General features: G+C 47.9%; 1 protein-coding gene across 1 annotated transcript; it reads right to left on the minus strand.

The window, feature by feature from the left end:
• Positions 1–3,220: 3,220 nt before the first annotated feature.
• Mlec (malectin) lies at positions 3,221–18,471 on the minus strand. Its single transcript, XM_005344293.2, has 5 exons — positions 18,080–18,471; positions 10,840–11,018; positions 10,190–10,366; positions 10,051–10,108; positions 3,221–8,438 (listed from the first exon to the last, which is right to left on the minus strand). Exons 1-5 carry the CDS (start codon positions 18,303–18,305, stop codon positions 8,209–8,211), a joined length of 870 nt encoding a protein of 289 aa, XP_005344350.1. The 5' UTR covers positions 18,306–18,471; the 3' UTR covers positions 3,221–8,208.
• Positions 18,472–23,780: the final 5,309 nt, after the last annotated feature.

Raw genomic sequence — 23,780 nt, forward strand, 5'->3', positions numbered from 1 at the left:
TCTGGTCTACAGAGTGAGTTCCAGAACAGTCAGGGCTACACAGAGAAACTATCTTGAAAAACAAAAAAACAAAGAAAATTGTGTGTGCCCATATGCATAGACATCTCACAGCATGTACATATGTGTAGTTATGTCACAGCATGCACATATATGTGAACATCCCACAACATGCACATATGTGTGGTATGTGTGGACATCCCATAGCATGCACATATGTGTAGATATTCCACAGCATGCACATATGTGTGGATATCCCACAGCATGTACATATGCTTCGATATCTCACAGCTTGCACATACGTGTGAACATCCCACAGCATGCACATACGTGTGGACATCTCATAGCATGCACGTATGTGTTGACATCTCACAGCATGTACATGTATGAATATCCCACAGCATACACACACGTATGAACATCCCACAGCATGCACATACGTGTGGACATCCCACAGCATGCACATACGTGTGGACATCCCACAGCATGCACATGTGTGAACATCCCACAGCATGCACATGCGTGTGGACATCGCACAGCACGCACATAGAAACCAGAAGACAGGTAGGGAGAAATTTATCCTGTGAGTTCCCAGGGAAAGTTTTCAGACTAGGAAATATTGGCATTTCACGTGTATTTTTTTTAATATTTATTTATTTTATTATGTATACAATATTCTGTCTGTCAGGCCAGAAGAGGGTACCAGACCCCATTACAGATGGTTGTAAGCCACCATGTGGTTGCTGGGAATTGAACTCAGGACCTTTGGTAGAGCAGGCAATGCTCTTAACCTCTGAGCCACGTGTATTTTAATAAATAAAACCAACCTGAAGGTCAGAAAAGCAGAATAGCCAGCCACTGGCTCTTACTTCGGCCTCAGTCCAAAAATGGTAATCCCGCCTTGAGGAATCTCAGAATGAGACTGTGTGAAAGCTGTCTTCTCCTGTTTTATAATCCTCTCTAGTTCTGGGAGTAAAGGCATGGACTACTACTACTGCCTGGTTTCTATGGCTAACTGGTGTGTCTACTGGGGTTAAAGGTGTGTCGTGGCTGCCTGGTCTGTAAGGCTGGTCAGTGTGGCTGTTTTACTTTCCTCATCCTCAGGCAGGTTTTATTGATTATGGCAAGCACCTTTATCATGGCATTAAAGTACAGGTTTGGGGTGGGCACTTGAGAGGTAAGGGCAGGAAGATCACAAGTTCAAGGCCAGCCTAGGATATACAGCTAAATTTATGTCTCAAATAACTATAAAGTCCAGGTCTTAGAAGCAGTTATAGCAGCTGTGGGACTTCTGGGTAGGTCATTCCTCCATTCCTCCCCTGAATCTGAGTCCACAGTTGTCAGGCAATGTAGATCAGGCTGACTTTGAACTTTGAATTTAGAGATCCATCCACTTGCCTCTGCCTCCTAAGTGCTGGGATTAAAGGCTTGAGCCACTACTCAACCTCTGACAATTTTTAGTACAAGGCCTGAGCCAAAGGGGGGCGGGTACTTTTTGCTACTACTGCATATGGCTAAGAAAAAACAAAATTAAGACTCTAAGGATTGCCAACTCCAGAGCCTCCGTGTTCCGCTCCTTTTGTCTCGACTCCTCTTTGTTGCTACAAGAAACTTTCCAGTGTTAGAATATTAACTCTCCCTCTATGGAGGATGGGGTGGGGGTGAGGTGTGTTAAGTATGGAGGAAGGTCTGACACACAGGCTCCAGCCAACCGGGAGCCTGATTTCCTAAGTAAGATTAATATCTAGACCCACAGAGTGGTCCAACCCAACAGTGGCACTTGGCCCAAGATCTTCTGTCAGACAATTTCCCTCCCTGTTAAGTCCCGAGAGCGGTGTTTTTTCAGGTCCCATCCCCATTTGGCAGGTCACTCCTGTTACGGCACTTAAATAGTAACATCTCTAAATTATTTATCTCTGAATTAGTGAGAACCCTCCCTACCTTTGAGTAGGCTCAGCCAGAGTCTCCATGAGCCCTGGGAACAGACTCCATCAACACTATCATTATTCTTAGAGCAGGGTACCGAATTCTGCCATTGAGAGGATAACCCAGCAGGCAGGACAAACTCCTCCTTAGCCACACAAAGCCAGAAACTTCCATTTCTGTTAGGAGAAACGGAAGGCTTTCTGGGGAAATGGAAGGCAGTGGAGAGTGATTATGAAGGACTAGGCATGGTTGCCACACTTTTAATCCCAGCACTCAGGAAACAGAGGCATGCAGAGGTCAGTCTGGTCTCAGTTAGCCAGGGTACATGGTGAGACCTGATATAAAAGTAAATAAAACAATCAAGAGTCCTGTTCGTTTTTGTTTGTGTTTGGCATTGTGTCCAGCCCATTTGAAAGGCTCACTTGGGGATCCAGCTATAATTAGTATAACCCAAAAAAAGGGTATGGACATTGATGGTAGATAAGACTGGGTCTAAGCCACAGCTTGACCATCTACCCAGCCTGAGGCAAATTACTGACATTTTGAGTGCCTTGTACTACAGCTGTAAAACATAGTTGCCAAGTTTTAGTAAGGGGAAACAACAATAACAAAAAAAACCCTTCCAATATTCTGGTCTTCCACCTGCAAGAGAAATACCCTTTAGCTTCACTTGTAGGTCAATTCCCAATAGAGGGACAAGGAGTAAACACAGCTGAAGGACTGGGTATTGCAGTCAGATTCAAACAAAACACACTAACTTGATTTTTCCTGAAGTGCACTGCTGGTTGAGGCAGTCAGGCCAAGAATTATTATTATGTAGTGGGAGTGGGGAAGCATGTGCAGGTCTATGTTTGGAGGTCAGATGACGACCTGTGGGAACACTGCTTTTCTCCTTCCCCATGCAGGCTCCAGGATCTGAGTTGAGCCATTCAGCTTGGTGGCAAGGGCTTTTACTTGCTGAGACATCTGCCAGCCCCAGCCCGAGAATATCCTTCCCTTAATCTTCCTTGGTCTCCCTTTCCTTTCCCCATATTACCTTCTATTATTATTTGGGGGATACATTTACCTATCTGCTGGGGAGGTGCCACAGCATGTGTGCAGGTCTCCTTCCACACTCTGGGGCTCAAACTCAGGCTATCATTTTGGTGGCAGCTGAGCCATCTCCCTGGTCTTCGGGGGTGGGGCTGGAGTATGGTCTGTACTCCCTGAGCCTCCCGAGGGCGGGGATGACAGCGAGCGCTGCCACAGCGCTCCCACCACTTTTCTGTGAGTTAAAGTCCAATCTCAACACCGAGTATCACTGCAAATTGTTTATTAAAACACAAAGCAATGGACAGTGAAAAACATCCTGATTTTTTAAACTTTTTGGTGGGAGTAGGGTGGGGCATGGAAGGGGCAGAGACTGATGGAGACAGCCCAGAAGGAAAGACAGCTCTATCCACCCCTACTGCTTCCCTGGCCAGCAGGTTCAAAGCCCCTCGAGTACACCTTGGTGTGCACTGCTCTAAATGCATGGTGTGGCCAGAGTCAGCCTGTCCTCGCAGGAAAAGATGGGAAGGAACAGGAGCTACGGGAGCTACTAAGGATTTGATGCTTTTTCTCCAATACTTGGTTTCACACAAAGCAGCCAGGTCCAATACTGAGCAGCGGGGCTAGTTTCCTAACAAGCCAGGTTGGGCCAACAGTGGCTGAAGAGACTGCCTTGACCTTAGAATGGAGAGCCATCCTATTCCAGGGGGACTTTGTGGAAAGGCAATGTTCTTTAACTCCAGCAAAGGTTAACTAATCCAGGGTCAAATTTCTTTTCATTCCCTGGATCGTGGCACACCAGGGAAAAGCAGAGTCAAGAATGTCTCTTTTCCTGATTTTGCCACGACATCTCTCCTTGCCAAGTCTCCCCTCCCACCTGGCACCTTAGCTCTCCTTTCCTGACAGTTGTCCTTTGAAAGGACGGAAAGCACACTTCAGTTTGTTGTTGTTTTTCCTCATACCCAAATAAAGCACTAAGCTCAAAATAGAGGTGAGGATGGAGTTTTGCTTCTCCCGATGCTATGTGCTCCCATCGCACAAGATGGATGCAAGCGTGCCAAGGCCCTCTCTGCCAACTGCAACAGGCACTACTGTTTCCCTGGCTGCCAGCACAATCGCAGCCCCTTGTTTTTACACTCCTGAGAGGAACCCATCTCAAGAGATCCACTCTGTTCTTTTCCTGCCAGCCGAGTCAGCCCCCAAATCTGCTCTTAGCAAGATGATCTCACCACCCAGAGCAAACGAAGCAAAAGCAGGTGGGGAAGGACAGACCAGATCGGCAGCAAGCCACACACGTACAAAGAAACCAGGCTTCCCTAGGCAGCTGACCACCAGTGCCAAGGTAGTCTTCTATCATTATGAAGAAATCTAGCCCTTGCCTGAGGAGAAGTCCAAAGAGAAAGTCACCCTGAGCTCTCTGGTGTGGGCAATAAGGCTTCTTTGCAATTTTCTTAGCACACTCTGACCCCTAATTACATCTTCCCTAGAAGAGAGACCTAGGAGCAGATCCTAGGTGTCTGTGGTTTTGCTCCTGTGTGTGTACTCTCAGTCAGTCTTACCTGAGAGTCGCCTTCTTCAGAGGCCACAACAGGAGGCCCAAAGTAGCCTCCCTAGCTTTGTCTTTTAATAGCAGGAGCATCTGTTAGTCTCTCACTTGAGAAGCTCACCTGTTCTCCTAGGTCCTTATAGTCACAGAGAAGTGTCACATGTGGCCACCATTCCATTAAGGTTCCTCAAGGCAAGAAGACACTGAAATCATGTCTGCGTAGCCAGCAAGAAGAGGGAGAGATAGGGAAACAGCCCCATGGCAGGGACTGTAGGACCCCTGCCCAGGACTGAATCTATAGAGGGTTAGGGATGCCCACCTGACTCAGAGCAGGGGAGAAAAAGGCACTGTGCTAACCGGGGTGGGTCCTTCCCCAGTTCCCAGGGAGGGAGAGAACATACTGATGCCTCCCTGGACTCCTCCAGGTGAGCCAGTTTCTAAGGAGGGGGATCTGAGTGCTAAAAGAAAGGGTACTGCTGCCATTTTCTCAGATTCTCAGCTAAGAGTCTAGACCAGGGCCAGGCCTTCCCAGGGGAGGCTGGGGACAGAACAAGAGAAATTCCTTAAAACAGAAGCTTCTCAACAAAAGCAAAGGAGTCAGACCACAGTTCTAAGACTGTTCCAGGCACAGAACATGGGCATCAGACAACACAAACTTTACCCGCCTCATCAAGGCTCACTCACATGACCCTGGGATCTCCTAGTCAGCAGGAGCAAGAAAACAAGGCCACGTCTTTAATCAACAGGCGGCCCCTCTGACACCATGGGTTTGTGAAGACTATCTTTTAACCACCAGAACTGTGGGTATCCACTGAGCAGCTTCTCATTAGAAGTGGAGACTTCCAGAAGAATAGAGTTGGTTTGGGAGACATGAGTCCCACAAATCAGTTATTGGCACAATGTTTAAGATAGTTTGAATAAGACCTGAAGCAACTCAGAGGCCAGCTGGCCTGACTAAACCACACTGGACCTGCAGGCTCTACCCAGCTGGCCTTGCTTGCTCCTCCCACAAATGTTAAGAGGACCATCCTTTGGGCAAAAAGAAGCTGTCTGTCCCTATCTTTACCTCTGCCAGCTGGACTAGTGGATTCTAAAACCCTGGGTCAGACTATACCTCAAACAGAAAACCTGGGCCTCTCCTGTCCAACTCTCTAAGTGGTACCACTCACAGCATCCAATCCCAGGCACACTCCTTGCACTATCTCAAAACACAGAGAAGGGAACAGTGCAAAAAGCAAGATGAACAATGGAGTAATTCTTGACACATACAATACAAAAATAAAAATAAAGCATGACCCCATCCCACCCCTTTAACCTAAACCTCATGTACCTACATCATCTTGGAGGGGGGAAAAAGCTTTCAAGTTCAACATTATGAGCTGGCTGTGGCCAGCCCTAAGCAGCTCTTATTAGCTGGGCAGGCTTGGCTCAGGGAACTCTACCCCAGCCCCCACCATATTCCTTCTCTGCTGTTTCCTCACTTCCCTTTTAGTTTTTGTTAGCTACAGAAAGATGTTCCTTCCGTTTGGACACAACTAGAGAGGAAAGCACCCGTCCCTATCCCTACGGGAAGGGTGGGCTTGGAAACAGAGGCAGAAGTAGAGCTGCTTGGCTTACAGTACCATTAGGAAATGGCCCCAGGAGTCAGGGTTTCCTTCTGAGGCTCTGAGTCACCAAAGGGATAGATGGGGTGAGGAGGCAGGACCTCCCCGACCCTTTCTCAGAAACCCAGGCAAACAAGGCAACATGGAGGCTGCTGTTCTCCTTCATTTTGTTTACTCTGCTGACAGTGGCCCACAGGTTTATAAACAGTGATGGACCAGGAACCAAAGTCACTGTCAGAAGCCCAATTAGTCAGGACATACGTTGCTCTAAGCAGTTGGTCCCCAAGACCATAGCAGTACCTCATCCTGTAGAATGACCTTTGGAAGCACTCCAGGAAGTGCTCCTGACAGCAACCTCAGGCCATCGCCATCCAGCTGCCAACTCAGTACCCTGGGGCGAGCCTAAGCCACAGAGAAAATAGTTCTCAAATGGCTAGATGCGGGCCTGGAGTCATCATTAGGAGCCAAAGTAAGGATATGAGCCCAAGAGTTACTTACTTTGTCACACAGTTCAAATATCTGATAAGGCAGACTTAAAATTTAAACACATTCTAGAAATATGGGCCTGGCCTGAGATTCTATACTGCTCCAACTCACAAATCCTGCTGCCTCTGACCTAGAAAATCCCTTTTAGTTTAGCCAGGTTGTCCTCACTGTTGTCAACTGACAAATAGATGAAGGTGATCAAAAGCTGGGTAACAAGGAAACTTCATCCCTACAGAGTGTTTACTGGGAATCTGAGACAGACACTTTGATGCTAAAGTTAGACATTCAGAGCCTCCAGAACCACGGCTGACTAGGCGTCTTTCAGTCCCTGGGCAAGAAGATCATGACTGCTCCTTGCTAGGCAGCTGAAAGGGTGGTAAAGCATCGATTATGACCAATGAGGAAAACAGCTGGGCTGGTGCAGCCAGTCTTGGTTCTTTGGGGTGACTCTGGGCATAAACCCAAACTAGCTGATGTAGGACAGAAGACACAGGGATAAATGAACATCAAATTCTGGACATTCTGAACAGTGGTCAGTCACTTACAGGGCTCAAGTCTCTGAGGTTGTGAACATAAGCCTTTTCTAATCCAAAGACCAGAAGAGACTGTTAAGGTCAAGTGTTCTGTTGCTGCAGGCTGGAAAGCATCCCTGTCCCCTGGCAGCAAGGCCCTATGGAGGGGCCAGTAAGAGCTGCTGGGTCAGGTCCTCCTGGCTGCTGGCTCAGGGATTCAGGGAAGGAGGTACCAACAAGGTGAGGTGGTGGAGGGTAAGACACTCAAGCAAACAGAACTCTAATCTTCAGTCTCCTGCCCATTTCGACAATAACTTAGCTCTATAATTGAGAGTGAGAATTGGAAAGAGATTTCAAATGAACCAGAATAAGAGAAAAATCAAGAAGAAACCAAGTCCTCAACAGGCACTGAAAACAAAATGATCTGTTGTGGCAACAAGTTGTAAGCAATTTGAGGACCTGACATACACTGGTCGTCTTGGATACCAGACAGTCCTCTAACTGGCATACGTCAAGGAGATGAGAAATGGCAATGAAGAAACTTGAGGTGGAGCCATCAAAAGACTAACCCAGAAAGATTTCCAAGTAAAGAAGTGCTCACTCTTTTTTCCAATTCTTCCCCTTTTCCTTTGTCTTTACCATCCAACTTATTTACCTCCACATACATACTTTGAATACCATGACTTCTGAAATCACATCAGACATAAATTCAGAACACAATCAACTCCCAGTATGGTTATAACTTTCCAGGTTATATGACATTTTCCTGCTAATGTCTAACCTAAAAACAACAACCATGACTGCTCTGAGTTCAGAGTCCTTCCTACTAGGTATGTAAAAAGGATCCTTGGAGAGGAAGGATCCACTCACCTACGTACCCCAGAGAAAAGAAAGCTGGGGCCAGCCACAAAGAGTAGGACTGAGCAGCTCTGGGACCAGTGGTAGGTGGGGCTGTTCCCCACTCCTTCTACTTCTTCTTATCTCTTTTCATTTGTGTGTGTGTGTGTTTTGTTTGTTTTTCGTTTTGCTAAACACTGTCAATACAGAAACCGCCATGTTTGGTTTCCTTCCCATGCCCCACCACCCTGCTGAGGATGGCCATTTGTTCTCACAACCGGCAGAGGCAGAAGAGGGTTGGAATGAACACTCCGAAGGCCACCAGAATGGGAAACATGAGGCTGCTGTTGTCCGAGGCATAGGGGTTAGGTGTGCGGGGGCCTGACTGCACCCTGTTCTTGTTGGTCTGTCTTTTGAGATTAGACCCCTCCTCATATTCTTCTTCTTCTTCCTCTTCTTCTTTCTTCTCCAATCCTGGATGAGGCTGCAGTTTGGGCACATCTAAAAGAAAAAAAAATACCTTTTAAGTATATTAAGACCCACAGCATCTATGAGACTATTCAAAGCAATGAATGAGCCATAGAAGACAGATCCCTGTGACCTCGGCAGTTCTTACAGGAAGGAGCAGAAACTGTCTCTAACCTAAATAGCAGAACACAGGCACCATAGTCATATTCAGATTTAACTAAAAAAGTAATACAGGGCCTTCCCCAGAGGGAGGCTATCTCCCTCTCCTGTCTCACTTCAAAGCTCCATGAGGTCCACACTGGGTATGGTCAGTGACCTAACATCTAAAACTTATTTCAGACCCTTTCTTCCTTCTCTAAGCCACTGAAGGACTGACCCACCAGGCTTTGGCTCCAGTCCTGATTCCTCCTAAGGAACTCAAATGGTCCCGGGGTGAAGTATCACCTTCCTAGAAGTCACATCAGCCCTGGGGAGTGGGGTGGGTATGTTAAAAGGACAGCTCCATGGTTAAGAACACCTGCTCCTCTTGCAGAAGACCAGGGTTCAGTTCCCAGCACCACATGGTGACTCACAGCCATTCATAATTACAATTCCAGTTTCTCTTCTGAGCTCTGAGAACACTGCACACATGAGATGCATATATAACAAACACACATTCTAAAAAGTCTAAAAAAATAAGGAAGACTCTCTATATATTCAAGAAGAGAAATAGCACAGAAAAAAGATGTGGAAGAAAAATGAGTAAGATACAAACTTTCTCTGCAAAAATCAGCCCGAGAGGCTGGTGGCCAGGGTAACCTAAATCCTGAGCATGAAATATATAGAGCTGAGCTGCAAGGTCAAGGAGACATTAACAAATCAACTTTATCTAAGCATAGTGTAGCAATACACACCAACATCCAAGGGGACTCCTACTTTTATCTTTTTCTCCAAAAGAATAGAGACCACTCCCTAAATGGAATTTAGGCACATTTCTGATAATTCTAGTACATTTATTTTTTTCTCTGTCTCTCTCTCTCTCTCTCTGTGTATGAAAGGCCAACAGTTGATTAAACAGTAGCAGGAAGAAATGAACACAGATATGACTTTAATCCTTGTGGCCACCATCAAGCAATACTTTGTCTTATCCACCTGACTTTGCATTCCCTATAATTTGGCTTTCAACATTTCCAAAATAATGACCAGCTAAACTATCTCAAGCCTTCCTCAATCATATCCTTTAGCACAAGTCAAGAAGCAGAAGGTAAAAATTCTAACTTATGGGCTGGAGAGATGGCTCAGCGGTTAAGAGCACTGATTGTTCTTCCAGAGGACCTGAGTTCAATTCCCAGCAACCACATGGTGGCTCACAACCATCTGTAATGAGATCTGGCGCCCTCTGGCCTGCAGGCATCCATGGAGGCAGAATGTTGTATACATAATAAATAAATAAAATCTTAAAAAAAAAAATTCTAACTTATGGCCGGGCGGTGGTGGCACATGTCTTTAATCCCAGCACTTGGGAGGCAGAGGCAGGCGAATCTTTGTGAGTTCAAGGCCAGCCTGGTCTACAAGAGCTAGTTCCAGGACAGGCTCCAAAGCTACAGAGAAACCCTGTCTTTAAAAACAAAACAAAACAAACAAACAAACAAAAATTCTAACTTACCATCCACTGTCCCAGCCATGATGTAGAGTGCACAGACTTTGGGATTGTCATAGTACCCCTAGGAAATGGAAAAGCACAGTCAGCCATGTGGCAGCAAACATCATCCCGTCCCTCAGATGTCCAGCACAAGGACTGTTACCTTGACAAACTCAATGTAGAGCTTCCCTGTAAAGGTAGACACCTCCCCGTGGACACTCAGCTTCCCCTTCCTGATGCTCATGGGGATGATTTCATCATGAGCTGTGCTGTGCCCAACACGATCAAAGATGTCTAAGTCCTTCACCACAACATGGCCATTTAATCGGACATCAAATACCTTCCAGAATCAGGAGAAAAAAAAAAATGTCAACATCATCAGCTCACATCCCTTTAGGAATTAGACATTATGCACCTGCTTGGCTTTCATAAGTTTTGGCTCTGGATATACTCCAAGGTAGCTGCAGTCCTTCACCTCAGCCAAGTCAAAATGATGGTTCTTTACTGCATCATGGGGAGAAAGGAGGCATTGATAGGAAAGCACCAGGGAAAGAGGGTATTAGGGAGGGAATCTAGGGGGAAGTAAGCAGAAGGCGCCTAAAAGGATCAATTTTGTTACCAATCCAAGACAGGTAACAGCCAATGGGCAAGGGGACACAGCTTCTCTAGGGTGGGAGGATCCAACTTTTCCTCAGAGCTCATTGTTCCTCCCTTCTGAGAAGGTTCACAGGCCTCTGCTCTGGCGTCAGAGTACCCAACTGCTCAAAAGCAGCAATGTGCCACTGGTCAAGCAGGGGCCTGAGCACGCCTCACCTTCTGCTGAGACTGTGCAAAATAGACCTCAGCAAATTTCAACACCAGCACGTAGTCCCCCTCTTCCTTGATGGGTACTTCGTAGCCGAAGGTCTCCTCATTGTACCGCTCTGTTTGATACAGGATCTGGTCCTCGGGGTTGGAACGCAGGATGGGCAGTTTCATGCCATAGTCTGAGGCTGGGGACAAACACAAGGAGAAAGTGCATCAGAGACAAACACAATGAGAAAGACATAAAGAGTGGAGATCCCCCAGAATCACCAGAGGCATGGCGTTTCCAGAGCAATGCTAACTAAGAACTCTCCACTCTCCCAGTCCAAGGCACACTCCCTTTGCATCTGGTTCCAAAGTGTTAACACAAAGACAAGAATCAGACAGCCACTGACATAGAAGAATAACATTAAAGAAACTAAACAGCAACCACCCCAAGACTCAACAGCACACTAAAATCACTTCCTGGGCCTGCTGGAAAAGGACAGAGATGAATGAATCTGTTCACGATGTAAAGGGAATGAAATGCTGCAAAGTTCCCTGAGAAGGAGACCTTCAGAGAACACTTCCCGAATCCAGGGGACACCAGCAACTCTAACCAGCTCAAGTGCGTTTGTCTCAGTTTAAACCAAACAAGTCGTCTGGCCAGGAAAGTCATTCTTCATTGTCTTTGCTATAAATAACACACTAGCTGTACTTTTTTTTTTTTTTTGGTCTTTTTCAGAATTTTTATTTAAAAAGTTCCTACGTTGGCAAAGAAAAAAAAGGCTCACAAGAGAGGGGAGGGTGCTCTGCAACTTCCTCTTGACACAACTACCTTACTTCCCAGAGCACCAGCTCAGCAGCCACTTGGTGCAGTTCCCAAGAAATGAGACTAAAGTACAGCAGCAGCCACACCAGCCAGGCTCGCTGAGGACCACTGCATCCTGTGCTCAAGATGCTCAAATCTCAAGAAGCCACCTTTCCATTTCACAGACTGACAAGGGTAAAGGAAACCCTCTCCAGCTCAGTCCACTTGGTGGCGAGTTACAAATGAATGTTTTTCCACATAACAAACTAGAGTCTTTCCATAGATAGACCACCCTCCAGTCCCAAGAGATGAACACTCATGCATCCTGAGAAGAACAATTGGGCTCATTTAGTCTACACATACAATGAGACTTCCCAGAGTTCCACAAAACCTTCCCAAACTACAGACAGCACGAACTAAATAAGATTGTCTTCCACTTGAATATGATGACCCTGTAGACATTTAGCAGCCAAATCCTCTGAGAGAGCTGAAGTGGCAGCCTTGGCCACACCACCCTGATCGTGTAACTCATCTGACTCACTCCTAGGAGCTCTAGCCTCCAAAATCACCATCATTTCAAAGGAGAAGATCCGACAAAAGGTGAAAGATGAACTAAAAGACCCAATGGCTAAGGTCAAGCCCTCAAAAAAATAAACATAACTGTTAACAGTTCCTGTAAGTGACATTAGCCTTGTGATCAGATGCACTCTTGAGACAATGGAACAGGAAACTCATTGTAGTTTTGTCTTCAGACTCTTCTCCCAGTATCTCCTCAGGAAATCAAAGAAGCACGCTTACAAAGGATGTGGGGCTGGCTAACTAACACACCCTAGCTCTTTTCCAAGCTCAAAAGCCCCAGGTCACACACCTATGAAACCTAAAAGGCCATTTGTCTTCCAACTGAGTGCTAAGGATTTCCTCCTCCCAGGTGGGCCAAGACTCTAGCAAACTTGGAACATTAGCTAGATTACATTAGCTAGATTTCGTTTATAGATCCACAGAAATTTTTGCACATGTGTGAACCTTTTTCCCCCTCACTGAATAGAAAACTTGAGAAGCTAACAGCAATGTTATCTGCAGCGGTCTCAGTTCCACAGCTCAGAAAACAGGCGTGTGGACAGAATTAAACAATCTGGGGTTACCTTTACTTGCTTTCTCTTTAAGCCCCAAGTGGCTATCCTAAGAGATCTGAGATAGAGTAGCAAAAACAACAACAACAACAACAAAAACCCTGACTTTTCTTCCCTCCTTAGCATTTATATACTGACAGCAAAATGGGTTTCTTTTTTTATTATTTATTTTTATTTCATGTGCACTGGTATTTTCCCCTACATCTATGCCTGAATGTTGGATCTCCTGGAACTAGAGTTACAGATAGTTGTGAGTTGCCATGTGTGTAATGGTCTGACCTCTCCCTTTAAGAGACAAGCCCTCCCCCCCCTTGGCCACCACAGAGGCAGGCAGATCTTCCTTCTGCTTCCAGCCCAGCCTTTCTGTCTCCCAAAGGGGTAGCTTCTGCCTTGCTCCCTTCTCCCCGCCTCTCTGCTCTTCTCCCTTCTTCCCTCTCCCCTTCCCTTCCATAACCCACTAAATAAATATCCAACCTCACTCTGCATGGCGTGTCTATCCGTCTGTCTCTCACCTGCCATGGCTGTGGCTCCTCATGGGACTGGCTTCCCCGCCAAGGTCTCTCACCCACCATGCCTCTCCCTGTTGGATCTCACGGCCTGCTGCCCACTGCCACCACTCGGGGACCTGCAGTGTTTCTGTCGCTACACTCCTGGGGATCCGCAGCCTTTTACTTAAACCATTACAATGTGGGTGCTGGGAATTGAACCCAGGTCCTCAGCAAGAGCACCAGTGCTCTTAACCACCGAGCCATCTCCCCAGCCCCCACAAAATGGGTTTCTTTAGGACAGAAAGTACAGTCAGTACACTGCTCAAGTTGGCACAAAACAGCTCAGACAATTAACCAGAAAGGAAGGAGGCCAAAGGGCCGGCCTATGTTGTATTTGCTACTTCTGAGCTCTAAGCAGAGCAGTCAGGCTCTTTGGAAATCTCAACCCAGTTTCAAAGTGAGATAGGCCTGAATTTGAACTCTGGTCCTGCCACCTACTACGTGACGCTGAACTAGTTGCCTCTTTTAGGTCCATTTCCTCAACTATAGATTAGGGCTATCACCACTCTATAGAACTGTGGTGAGGATGAGACACCTATAAAAATCTTAGATGATTGCACATGGAGATGAAGAAAAGATAAACATGCAGGAAGACCTGCTGAGCAGATACACACACAGTTCAGACAGTGAGCACTAAACAGAGTACCTGGGGGTGCACCCAGAAGGCAGGGTAGACAAAGTGCTGTCAGCCTGCTCTACTGAGTGGGTTTCAGGCAAGCGGGACTACATTGCGAGTTCCTGTCTTAAGAAAACGGATTAAGGGGGCTGGAGAGATGGCTCAGAGGTTAAGAGCACTAGCTGCTCTTCCAGAGGTCCTGAGTTCAATTCCCAGCAACCACATGGTGGCTCACAACCATCTGTAATGAGATCTGGTGCCCTCTTCTGGTGTATATATGTTAACAGAACATTGTATGCATAATAAATAAATAAATCTTTAAAAAAAAAAAGCAAACGGATTAAAAGGAAAGGGAGGTAACGAAATGAATTAGAAAGCCACGGCTGAGAGCACGAAAGGCAGCACGTGTTCTAGGTAAGAGCTACAGAAAGTGCAAGTGCAGCACTTAGGAGGCTTAGGTAGGAGGGTTGGACCACAGAAAATGTTTCAAAACAAATAAATGGATTGCTTTTTCTAGGTTTTCTGATGATTCAATACTTTTTCTTAATCATTTCTTTTTCAAGTGAGGTTAGTTTCTAGTGAATTATTCTTAATGACAGAGGTAAGGAGGCTCAGATAGAAACTCTACTTGCAAAGTACTTACAGTCCAGGGAGGGAGGCAGGAGAAGGGGCGGGAGGGGGACTGTGGTTGGTACGGAAAATGAACAAAAAATAAAATAAAGTAAAAAAAGAAGCTGAGAAAAAAGGTGCTTCCAGTACTTGAAACACTCCTGTTAAGACAGTATAGGAACCAAATTCTAAACAAACCTCCCGGCCAAGAGCAAAGCAGAGCAGCGTGGACTCTCACTCTCACCCTCCACCAAGCTCTCACCTCAAGGCCAAACCCTTAGACAGAAGGCAGCCCAAGAAAGGGTCTGCTTTAGGGTTAAACAAAAGTCACTTGACAGGCTCAGGTCACCTGACAGCATTTTTTCCTCTGGAGACACATTCTGACCTATTTTTAATTCCATGTAAAAGGTCATCAAGCAGGGAGAAAAAAGATAGTGGCGCTTTACCCTCCTCGGGACAGCAGTGCAGCAGAGGTTCCTAACACGCGTGTGCTGCTGGGAAGGAAGACAGGCTGGGGCTAGAAGTTCCAGCAGGGATCTCCTGAGAAGAGAGACTTTCCCCTAAACCAAGCCAAGCTCTGTGCCCTTAGCTGAACAGTAAGGTTTTACTCACCAAAGTTAACCAAATCAAGAACCTGGAAAGACAGGCCTGGTGGTATAAGCCAGGAATTCCATCACTTGGGAGGTAAAGGCAGGACAATCAAGAGTTCAAGGTTATTCCAGGTTACAAGGCAAGTTTGGGGCTAACCAGAGTAACGTGAAACCCTGTCTTAAAACAAACCAACAACAAAAAAAGCCACACACACTCCCCAGAAAGTACAGTATGTCACAGCACTTTCTATAGTGGTGTTTCCATCTGTTGAATTGAAGCACAGGGATATAAAGTGTCCTTTCCAGGCTGTGAACACTAGCTATCCTAAGGCAGAAATTAAATTCAATAAACACTATGAAGTGCCTTTGCATAAGCCACTGGGTGCCCTAGGCCACTCGGTTACAAGAATGCGAAAATGTAGAGTAACAGCAAGTTCAAAAGCAGGCCAAACCTTGATCTGGACTAACCTGGCAACCTGGATTCATTCAGCAGAAAATGAGCTCCCTCAGTGCCGCAAACACTATTACCAGCGTTTGGAAAGAAATGAGGCACACGGTGCCTCCTGCCATTGGGATAAACAGCTGCATGAGACAAAGGTCTCCGAGTGCCTGGCACACCCTGACCCACAGAAGGAAAGGCAGGCAGTGTGAACAGTTGCTCTCCCCACAGCGGAGCCGACTCCTCAGCACAGAAGTTTGAAAGCTGACTGCTGAGAGGAACCTAAACTTATCTGGTCCCAGACCTAATGCCAAGAAGCACTACTCCCAGGAACCTAGCGAGTACTAAAACCCACCGGCCCCACCCAGATGAGCAGACTGCCCTGGACAACAGGGGACCTTCAGTTTTACATTGCCCCAAATGCTAGTGTCCAAAAATGGGACCCCACTATGGAGTGTGGTAGGCCTCATGTAGTTGTATTTGCTGCAGTTACTCCCCACACCCCACCCCACCCCACCCCACACCAGAGGGCTCATGCCTCCAGGGACAAGAGAGCCTGCTGGCTGTTGACCAGGTCAGACGGCTAAACCACCTGCAGCAGCCGCTTAAAAGCAGAATTTGGGAAAGAGCAGGTACCTAAGGACTGAACCCGGAGTCTTAGTCAGCTTTATCCTCTGTACTGGGCACCTAGCGGGACAATGGGTATCTGAATACAAGAAGCCATCTGCACAAGGCCCTTACTACACCATTATCTCAAGAGGCAAGGTCCACCAACTGTCTATTTCCTCAGCGGTTCCTTCCGCTCTGACCACAACCATGAAGAAACAGAACGGTCTACAACAGAGGTGCTATGAAGTCTGGCCTTGGCTCCCACAACTTGCAGCTCTGACTCAGCTGAAACCTGGTTCCTGGGACCTACATGCCAGGGCTAAACAAATTCCAGGACACAGACTTCAGAAAACAGCCCAGTGTGCCAAGACCCTCACATGTATGAAAGCAAAAAATTTCTGTTTTTTGGTTTTGTTTTTTGTTGTTGTTAAATAAGCTTTCACAATGTAGCCCTGGATTTCTAGAAGACCTGGAACTCCCTATTTAGGCTGGCCTTCAACTCTCAGGGATCCTCCTGCTGCTGCCTCCCAAATGCTGGGGTTACAGGCATGAACCACCACACCTGGCTAACACACTCATGATTATCGTACACAGAAACTGGGACAAACAAAGCCGAACCCTTCAGTAAAGTCAAGAGCACACACTGTGGGAAAAGACTGTCTCCTAGCTGTCTAGATAGGCGTCATCAGCAGTTCGGTAGCCTCGACACCCAGCATATAGCATCATTATCCAGAAATGACACAAGGAAATCCCCCCCCGACCCCCTTTTTTTATTTTAACGTTTTAAAAAGCTTTACGTGTATTGGTATTTTGCCTGCATGTATCTCTGTACACCACATGTGTGCCTGGTGCCCATGGCGGTCAGAAGGCAGCACTGGATCCCCAAACTGGAGTTACAGGCCATTGTGAACCATCCTCTGGGCGCTGGGAATCAGACCCGGGTCCTCTGGAAGAGCAATCAGTGCTCCTAACCACTGAGCCTTCTCTCCATCCTAGGAATTGTCTTCTTAAACCTGTTTTCCCATCCTACTTAAAGAAGACTCTAGAGCAGATTTCTCCAAAGAATGGATTGGGGTGATCTACAACAGGAGCGCCTGGTGCAGAAATCTGAGCCCCAGCGAGTTAAATAAGAGATAAAAGTTTGTCTATTGGGTCCGGGCCTAGAAACCCGTATTGGCCTAGAAATTCTCATAATACCGTATAACTCTGTAAAAATCACTGCTGCTTCATCGGTTAAGTCTCGACTATTTTCTCCCTAAGCTGTAATCATACTTGTTGGGATCATCTGGGGGGCACTGGAACACTCAAATCTTACACAGGGTGAGCACCATCAGCCTCCCGCGCAAAACAGACTTCAATATACCAACACCCGACGGGTGGCTTTTACTTTTAAGCAAACAAACTCCAAAAGCAGGCAGAGGAGGATGCCACAACCAAACTTTCCCGGCCTATTCCCTTCGAAGACTCCCTGCTATTATTCTGGCCAGGAACCAAGCCCCACTCTTGGAAGAAAGGGCATGGAAAGCAGCCCATTTACGGTTGGGCAAGAATCTACCGGGAATGGCCGCGACAGCAGAGCCGTGGAATCAATCGATGACCCACAAGCTGCGAGGCCTCCAGGTGCCAGGCAAAAGGCCACTCTCGTCTCTACTTCCCCAGCTTTGGGTGGGATGAGAGGCTGGGAAATGCAGGATGAGGAAGATCTAAATATAACTTCTCGCCAACTCTCTGCCTCGATGGCTCTTGCTAGCTTCGAGCCGGGGCTAGGCCCTGGGCACTACCAGGTCCCTGGGGGTCCTGCAGAGGGAAACTTCGCTCCGAGGCTGTGGTCAGCCGGCCGAGAGGAAGGGGCTCGGGGCCCTCGGCGGCGCCCTGCTCGCAGGCCCCGGATCCCAAGGCTCGGCCGAGGGGCTCTCACCTCGGCCCACCCGGCCTTCCAGAGGGTCCTTGCGGAAGTGGATCCCGTGCACGTCCACATGCGCCTCGCCGCCCGCGTTGACTGCCCAAATGACGCTCTCTGGCAGCCCGGCCCCAGCGGCTCCGACCACGCCGAAGCCCGGATCCTGGAGCTCCGGCAAGAGCAGCAGCAGCAGCAGTCGGAGAAGCGCCACAGCGGCTGCTCCAGCTGCCCGGGGCCCCAGCATGGCGGCCACCACTGCGGGGGCAGCCCCTGCCGACCCTCGTCCTCGGCCGGCCGCCAGGCCGCCCCCGACTCAGTAAAACAGCGCCACGGACCGTTCTGCCTCAGCAACCCGGGACATGTCGCTCTCGGGCCTCCTCCTCTGCCTCGGGTGCCGCCTCCCACCTCAGGAACAACCTACCCCGCCGCCCAGCCCTCGGCCTGGGCGCTCCAGCCAGTCAGAGTGCAGCCCTCATTAATTACCCACCACCCCGTCGACAGCGGCCCCCCTATTGGCGGCTGTGTTCAGAAAGGGGGCGTGGCCACAGAAGGCTCCCGCCCAACCACCGGGCATGAGAAGGAGCGCGCGCAGAGGGAGGGAGTTCGGTTGAAGCGGCGGTCCCATGCGGAAGTGGCGGGTGCAGCGCCCAGGCCGCCCCGGAATCCCACATCAAACTAGGAAAGGTGGCCTGGGGCGGGGACGGTTTAGAGAAGGGCGCACTGACACGTCGCCAGCACTTCCGGCGCTCTAGATCTCGGGACCGAATCGGCTCTGGAGGGGGCGTTGCCGTCTTTTCCATCACCCTCTTTTTTTTCTCTCAGAAAGGCAAGAGTACAGAACCTAGCAGGAGGAGCAGTGGTTTTTCCCCGTGGGAGGCAGAGGAGCCAGGCTTCCCCTGAGATGCCACATGTACAGGTGGCAGGACACGAGTCCCACGAGGATGAGGTCCCGCCTTCACCCCTTAGCACGCGCGTGGTGTGTGGTAGCGTCCACGGGGCCGCCCAATCAGAATGCTCCAACGCAGCGGAAACGCGTGGCCTTTAAGGGAGGGGGCTCCAGACTGCCTGCGTCTCCATGGCGACGGTGTTTGGCGGGCCTGAGACCCTGAGGAGTTGAGTTGGGGCTTCCTCCCCGCTGGTGCGAGTGGTCGTGGGTGGTGACCGCCATTTGGTGACCTGGGCTACCTGGCACAGCCACGTCCTGCACTCCCAAGCGCTCTTCTCCATTAGCCTGTCTGCCCAAACTCCCGTTTTTACGCTGAGAAAACGGCCCGAGAGAGTCTTGAGTTTTCACCGCAAGTTTGTGATACAGCCAAGTGGAGGAAGTTAATCATTTGTTCCGTAGATACTTACTCTGTTCCTATTATCAGGGTTGTCAGACATTGTCGACAAAATATAGGAAGCCCGGTTAAATTTGATATTGTGGGTAAGGAAAAATGGAACTTATTTTAAACAATTCTGGGCTTGGAGACACTAGATGACACATTCCTGTATCCCCAGTACTCGTACTCAGGAGGTTAAAACAGGAGGATTACCGTGAGTTTAAAGGTCAGCTTGGGGCACAGAGTGTGTTCTTGCCTCAACTTTTGTTTTTTTTTGTTTTTGTTTTTGTTTTTTTTTTGTTTGTTTTTTTGAGACATGGTTTCTCTGTAGCTTTGGAGCCTATCCTGGAACTCATGTTGTAGACTAGGCTGGCTTCGAACTCACAGAGATCTGCCCGCCTCTGCCTCCCGAGTGCTGGGATTAAAGGCGTGCGCCACCACCGCCGACTTTTTGTCTCAATATTAAGCAGGAGGTTGGAGAGACGGTTCACCGGTTGAGAGCACTAGCTGCTCTTGCAGAGAACCTGGGTACAATTAATTCCCCGCACCCACATACCTGCTAACCCAGTTCCAAGGGATGGGTCGTCTTTTTCTGACCTTCATTTTTATCATACGTCCACAGTGCATAGACATACAGGTATTAAAACCCCTGCTTGGGCTTCCCTAGCCCCAGGTCAAACTTCTCTTTAAGCTCCCCTGCACCGTGACCGTCAGAGAGTGACAGGAACTACACTTTAGGGGTGAGACAGAACTGGGTTCAGTTCCCCTCTCTCTCTGAGTCTCTGCTCACCCAAAATGCAAATGACACCATCCACTCGCAGAATTCTCTCTCCACCCTGCGCCCTCTCCGGGGAAGCTAGGGTCCCGCTGAGTACTGTGTGTGTATGTGCTATGTGTGTGCACGACTCCCAAGGTGCATCCCCAGACTTCAGTTCTTTTCTTTTTTAATATTTATTTATGTGCATTGTGCTTTGCCTGCATGTATATTTGTATGATAATGTCGGATCCCCTGGAACTGGAGTTACAATGATGAGCTGTCATGTGGTTGTTCGGAACTGAACCCAGCTCCCCTGGAAGAGCAGCCAGTGCTCTTAACCCTCTTAACTGCTGAGCCATCTCTCTGGCCACCCAGTTATTTTCTTTGAGTCTGTCTCTTGCTAAGTTGTCTAGGTTGGCCTCAAATTTGTGATCATGCTTCTCATCCACCCAGCCTTCTGGACTAGTAGCTTCGAATAAACAGGGCCTGTGCTACCTTGCCGAGATACAAGATACGCTTCTCGTGGAAAAAATGCAGGCAACACGGAAGGGAACTTGAAAAAGATCATCTACCCATCCAAAGCCAAGGTTAGGACTGTAGCCAAGAGAGCTCTGACAGCAGGATTCAGCAGCCATCTGCTCCCACACGTCTGCATCTCACACTCACCTCAAGAAACTGAAAAGCAGGAAATGTCCCCATTTTTATGGATGAGAAACTAAAAATGTTGAGGAAGGTAAAGTAATTTGGCTAAAAGCACACAACGATGTTTAGCTTCTAATCTTCCCATGTTGTGATCCGAGTTACCTATGCGGCCACATGTGACGCCCTTACAGCTCTGCCCGGCATCTGGGAGTTACTTGCGATGGGGTTCTCCTTGTTGTGCCCCAGTTTCATCCTTTGTGATAAGGAATGATTGTTTCTATCTCCTAAGATTGTGAGACATAAAAGAGATTTTAAGTGAAGAGAATAAGAAGAGCTTTCTGAATTACCAAACCCATTTGTTAGTGGTGGTGGCGCACAGAGGTGTGTGCCACAGCATAGGCGTGGAGGTCAGAGGACAACTTCCAGGAGTCAGATCCCAGAGATGGAACGCCGGTTGTCAGGCCCAGCCGCGAAGGCTCAGCTTTACCCTCTGAGCTAGCTCGCGGCCCTCTTTTTGTTTGATTTTTAGACAAACCCCCACTGAAGCCAGGCCAGCCTTGAACTCTATGTAGCTGACGATTTCAGCAAGCTCCTGTACCTCCTAAGCTGCCCACAAGCCCACGAGCTAGCATTCTGCGGTCAACTGAGTGCATTGCTGAGTGTCAGTAAGTCTCAGTATTTGTGGGCACAGAGACCAGGATTCTAAGCCCACTTCTAGTTTTTGGAGCTATGTGGAACCTGGGAGTTCCAGCTTCCTCATCTCATGGATGTAATTAGAATATTCACACACAGGGCTTTCAGAAACCCTTAGCAGAAGGCCTGGCTCATAAATGGTATTTAGTACACAGTAGCTATTAATCATACAAGAAGAAATAATTATAACATGTCATGCTGGCAATCTAATAGTAGAAAAGGCCCTGGTGAACAGGCCAGGCTAATGAGTTGGGAAAAACCCTTCCACCCAAGGGAGGGAAAAGCCAACGGGAACCAGAGTTCAAAAGTGGAAGATGGAGCAGCTGTTTGGAGGTCCCCAGAGGCAACTTCACCTTGACCCACAAAACTGAAAAGAGGTGTGGCTTCCGGTACAGATAAGAATCCTGAGAACAAAGTGTGCTATTAATTAAGTCTGGCCTATTTTAAGTTAATGGGATATTTTTCCCCCTAAGGATAAGCTCACAATAAAAGTTCAAGAGGAAAACACAGGGTAGGTGGGGGCTACTTTGCCGGCTGCTTAGTCGACCATCCAGTCCTCGGATGTCAGGGTGGGTGGTCTAGTTTCAAAGCCAAGTTTCTTCACCTTGGGCCTCTTGGACGTCGGATTGAGCATGGATCAGAGCCACCCAGAGAGGGGAACCTACCTCAGCCCCCAGTCAGTGGGAAACTTGACCGGGTTTCCACCTTCAGGGGAAAGAAGCCGGACTGGCAAGCCTTTGCTTCCCTGTGGAGGATATGACTCACACAAAGAGCTGGAGGACAGAAAAAGCAAGTGTCTGAGTGGCCTTGGGCAAGTCACTTTCCACTGTGCCTGGTTCTCATCTGAGAAGTCCATCTTTAACCAGACTGCAAAACTTCAGACAACTGCTTTTTTACTGTGTTAAGTGGCAAATTGTATTGGGACAGGAATAGCAAGGACATTTTTCTTTTTTCCTTTTTTTAAAAAAATATTTATTATGTATACAATATTCTGTCTGCATGTTTGCCTGCAGGCCAGAAGAGGGCACCAGACCTCATTACAGATGGCTATGAGCCACCATGTGGTTGCTGGGAATTGAACTCAGGACCTTTGGAAGAGCGCAGGCAATGCTCTTAAACCTCTGAGCCATCTCTCCAGTCCCCTCTTTTTTCTTTTTTAAGAAAGAATCCCTGCTGAGCAGTGGTGGCGCATACCTTTAATCCCAGTACTTGGGAGGCAGAGGCAGGCAGATCTCTGAGTTTGAGGTCAGCCTTATTCTCAGAAGCAAGTTCCAGAACAGCTAGGACTATTACAAAGAGAAACCTTATCTCCAAAAAAAGGAAGGAAGGAAGAAAGGAAGGATCCATCCCCCATGATGTATCCCAGGCAGAACTCACTTGTCTCGTAGCTGAGGATGACTCTGAACTCCTGCTCCTACCTCTTACATGCTGCAATTCAAACATACTCTACCATGCCTGTTTCCAGAGCCCTGGGAATCGAGCCCAAGGCTCTGTGAATGCTAAGTAAACACCCTACAGAGTTACATCGTGGGCACCAAGGGCAAACTTTTTTATTTCACTTTGTATATTGGAACAGTCTGCTGTGCAGCCCAGGCGGGCATGGAACTGTGATCCTCTCATCCCACAGCACAAGAGTTCACCATAATACTTTGCTTTCTGGTGTGCGTCTAAGGTGACATGTGACACTCCAGCTAGGAGAGGTTAAAGCTGTGCCATCAGTCCAGTACCTCCAAGTCAAGAGGGAGGGAGGAAGACCTTTAAGCCTAGCTCAGAGAAAATTCCAGGAGAGAGAGCTAACTGTATGTGTGAAGGACTTGAGCCACACCCTACACTAAGCACCAGGCATGGGCATTTCCTTTCCTTTTTTGAAACAGGGTCTCCTTATGTAGCCCTGGTTGGCCAGGAACTCACAGAGATCTGTGGGCCTCAGCCTCCCTAGTTCTGGGATTAAAGGGGCTCCTTCTTCCTTCCTTCCTTTCTTTTTTCTCTCTCTTTAAGTGTATAAAGCGTAGTTGCATTGTGCATGCCTGGTGGCATCAGAAATCAGAAGAGGGTGTTGGATCCCCTGGAACTGGAGTTACAGACAGTTGTGGGCCCATATGTGGGTGCTAGGAACTGAACCTGGGCCCTCTATAACAGCAATAAATGCTCTTAGCTGTGGAGTCATCTCTCCAGGCCCTAAAGGAACTATTTCCTTATAATCTGTAGACGGAAGTTCCTGTTCCACCTGGTACCACAGTCATTCAGTCCCAAATAAACACACAGAGGCTTATATTAAATATAAACTGGTTGGCCTATTGCTCAA

The sequence above is a fragment of the Microtus ochrogaster genome, chromosome 2 (genome assembly GCF_000317375.1).
Source record: "Microtus ochrogaster isolate Prairie Vole_2 chromosome 2, MicOch1.0, whole genome shotgun sequence".
Classification (NCBI taxonomy): domain Eukaryota; kingdom Metazoa; phylum Chordata; class Mammalia; order Rodentia; family Cricetidae; genus Microtus; species Microtus ochrogaster.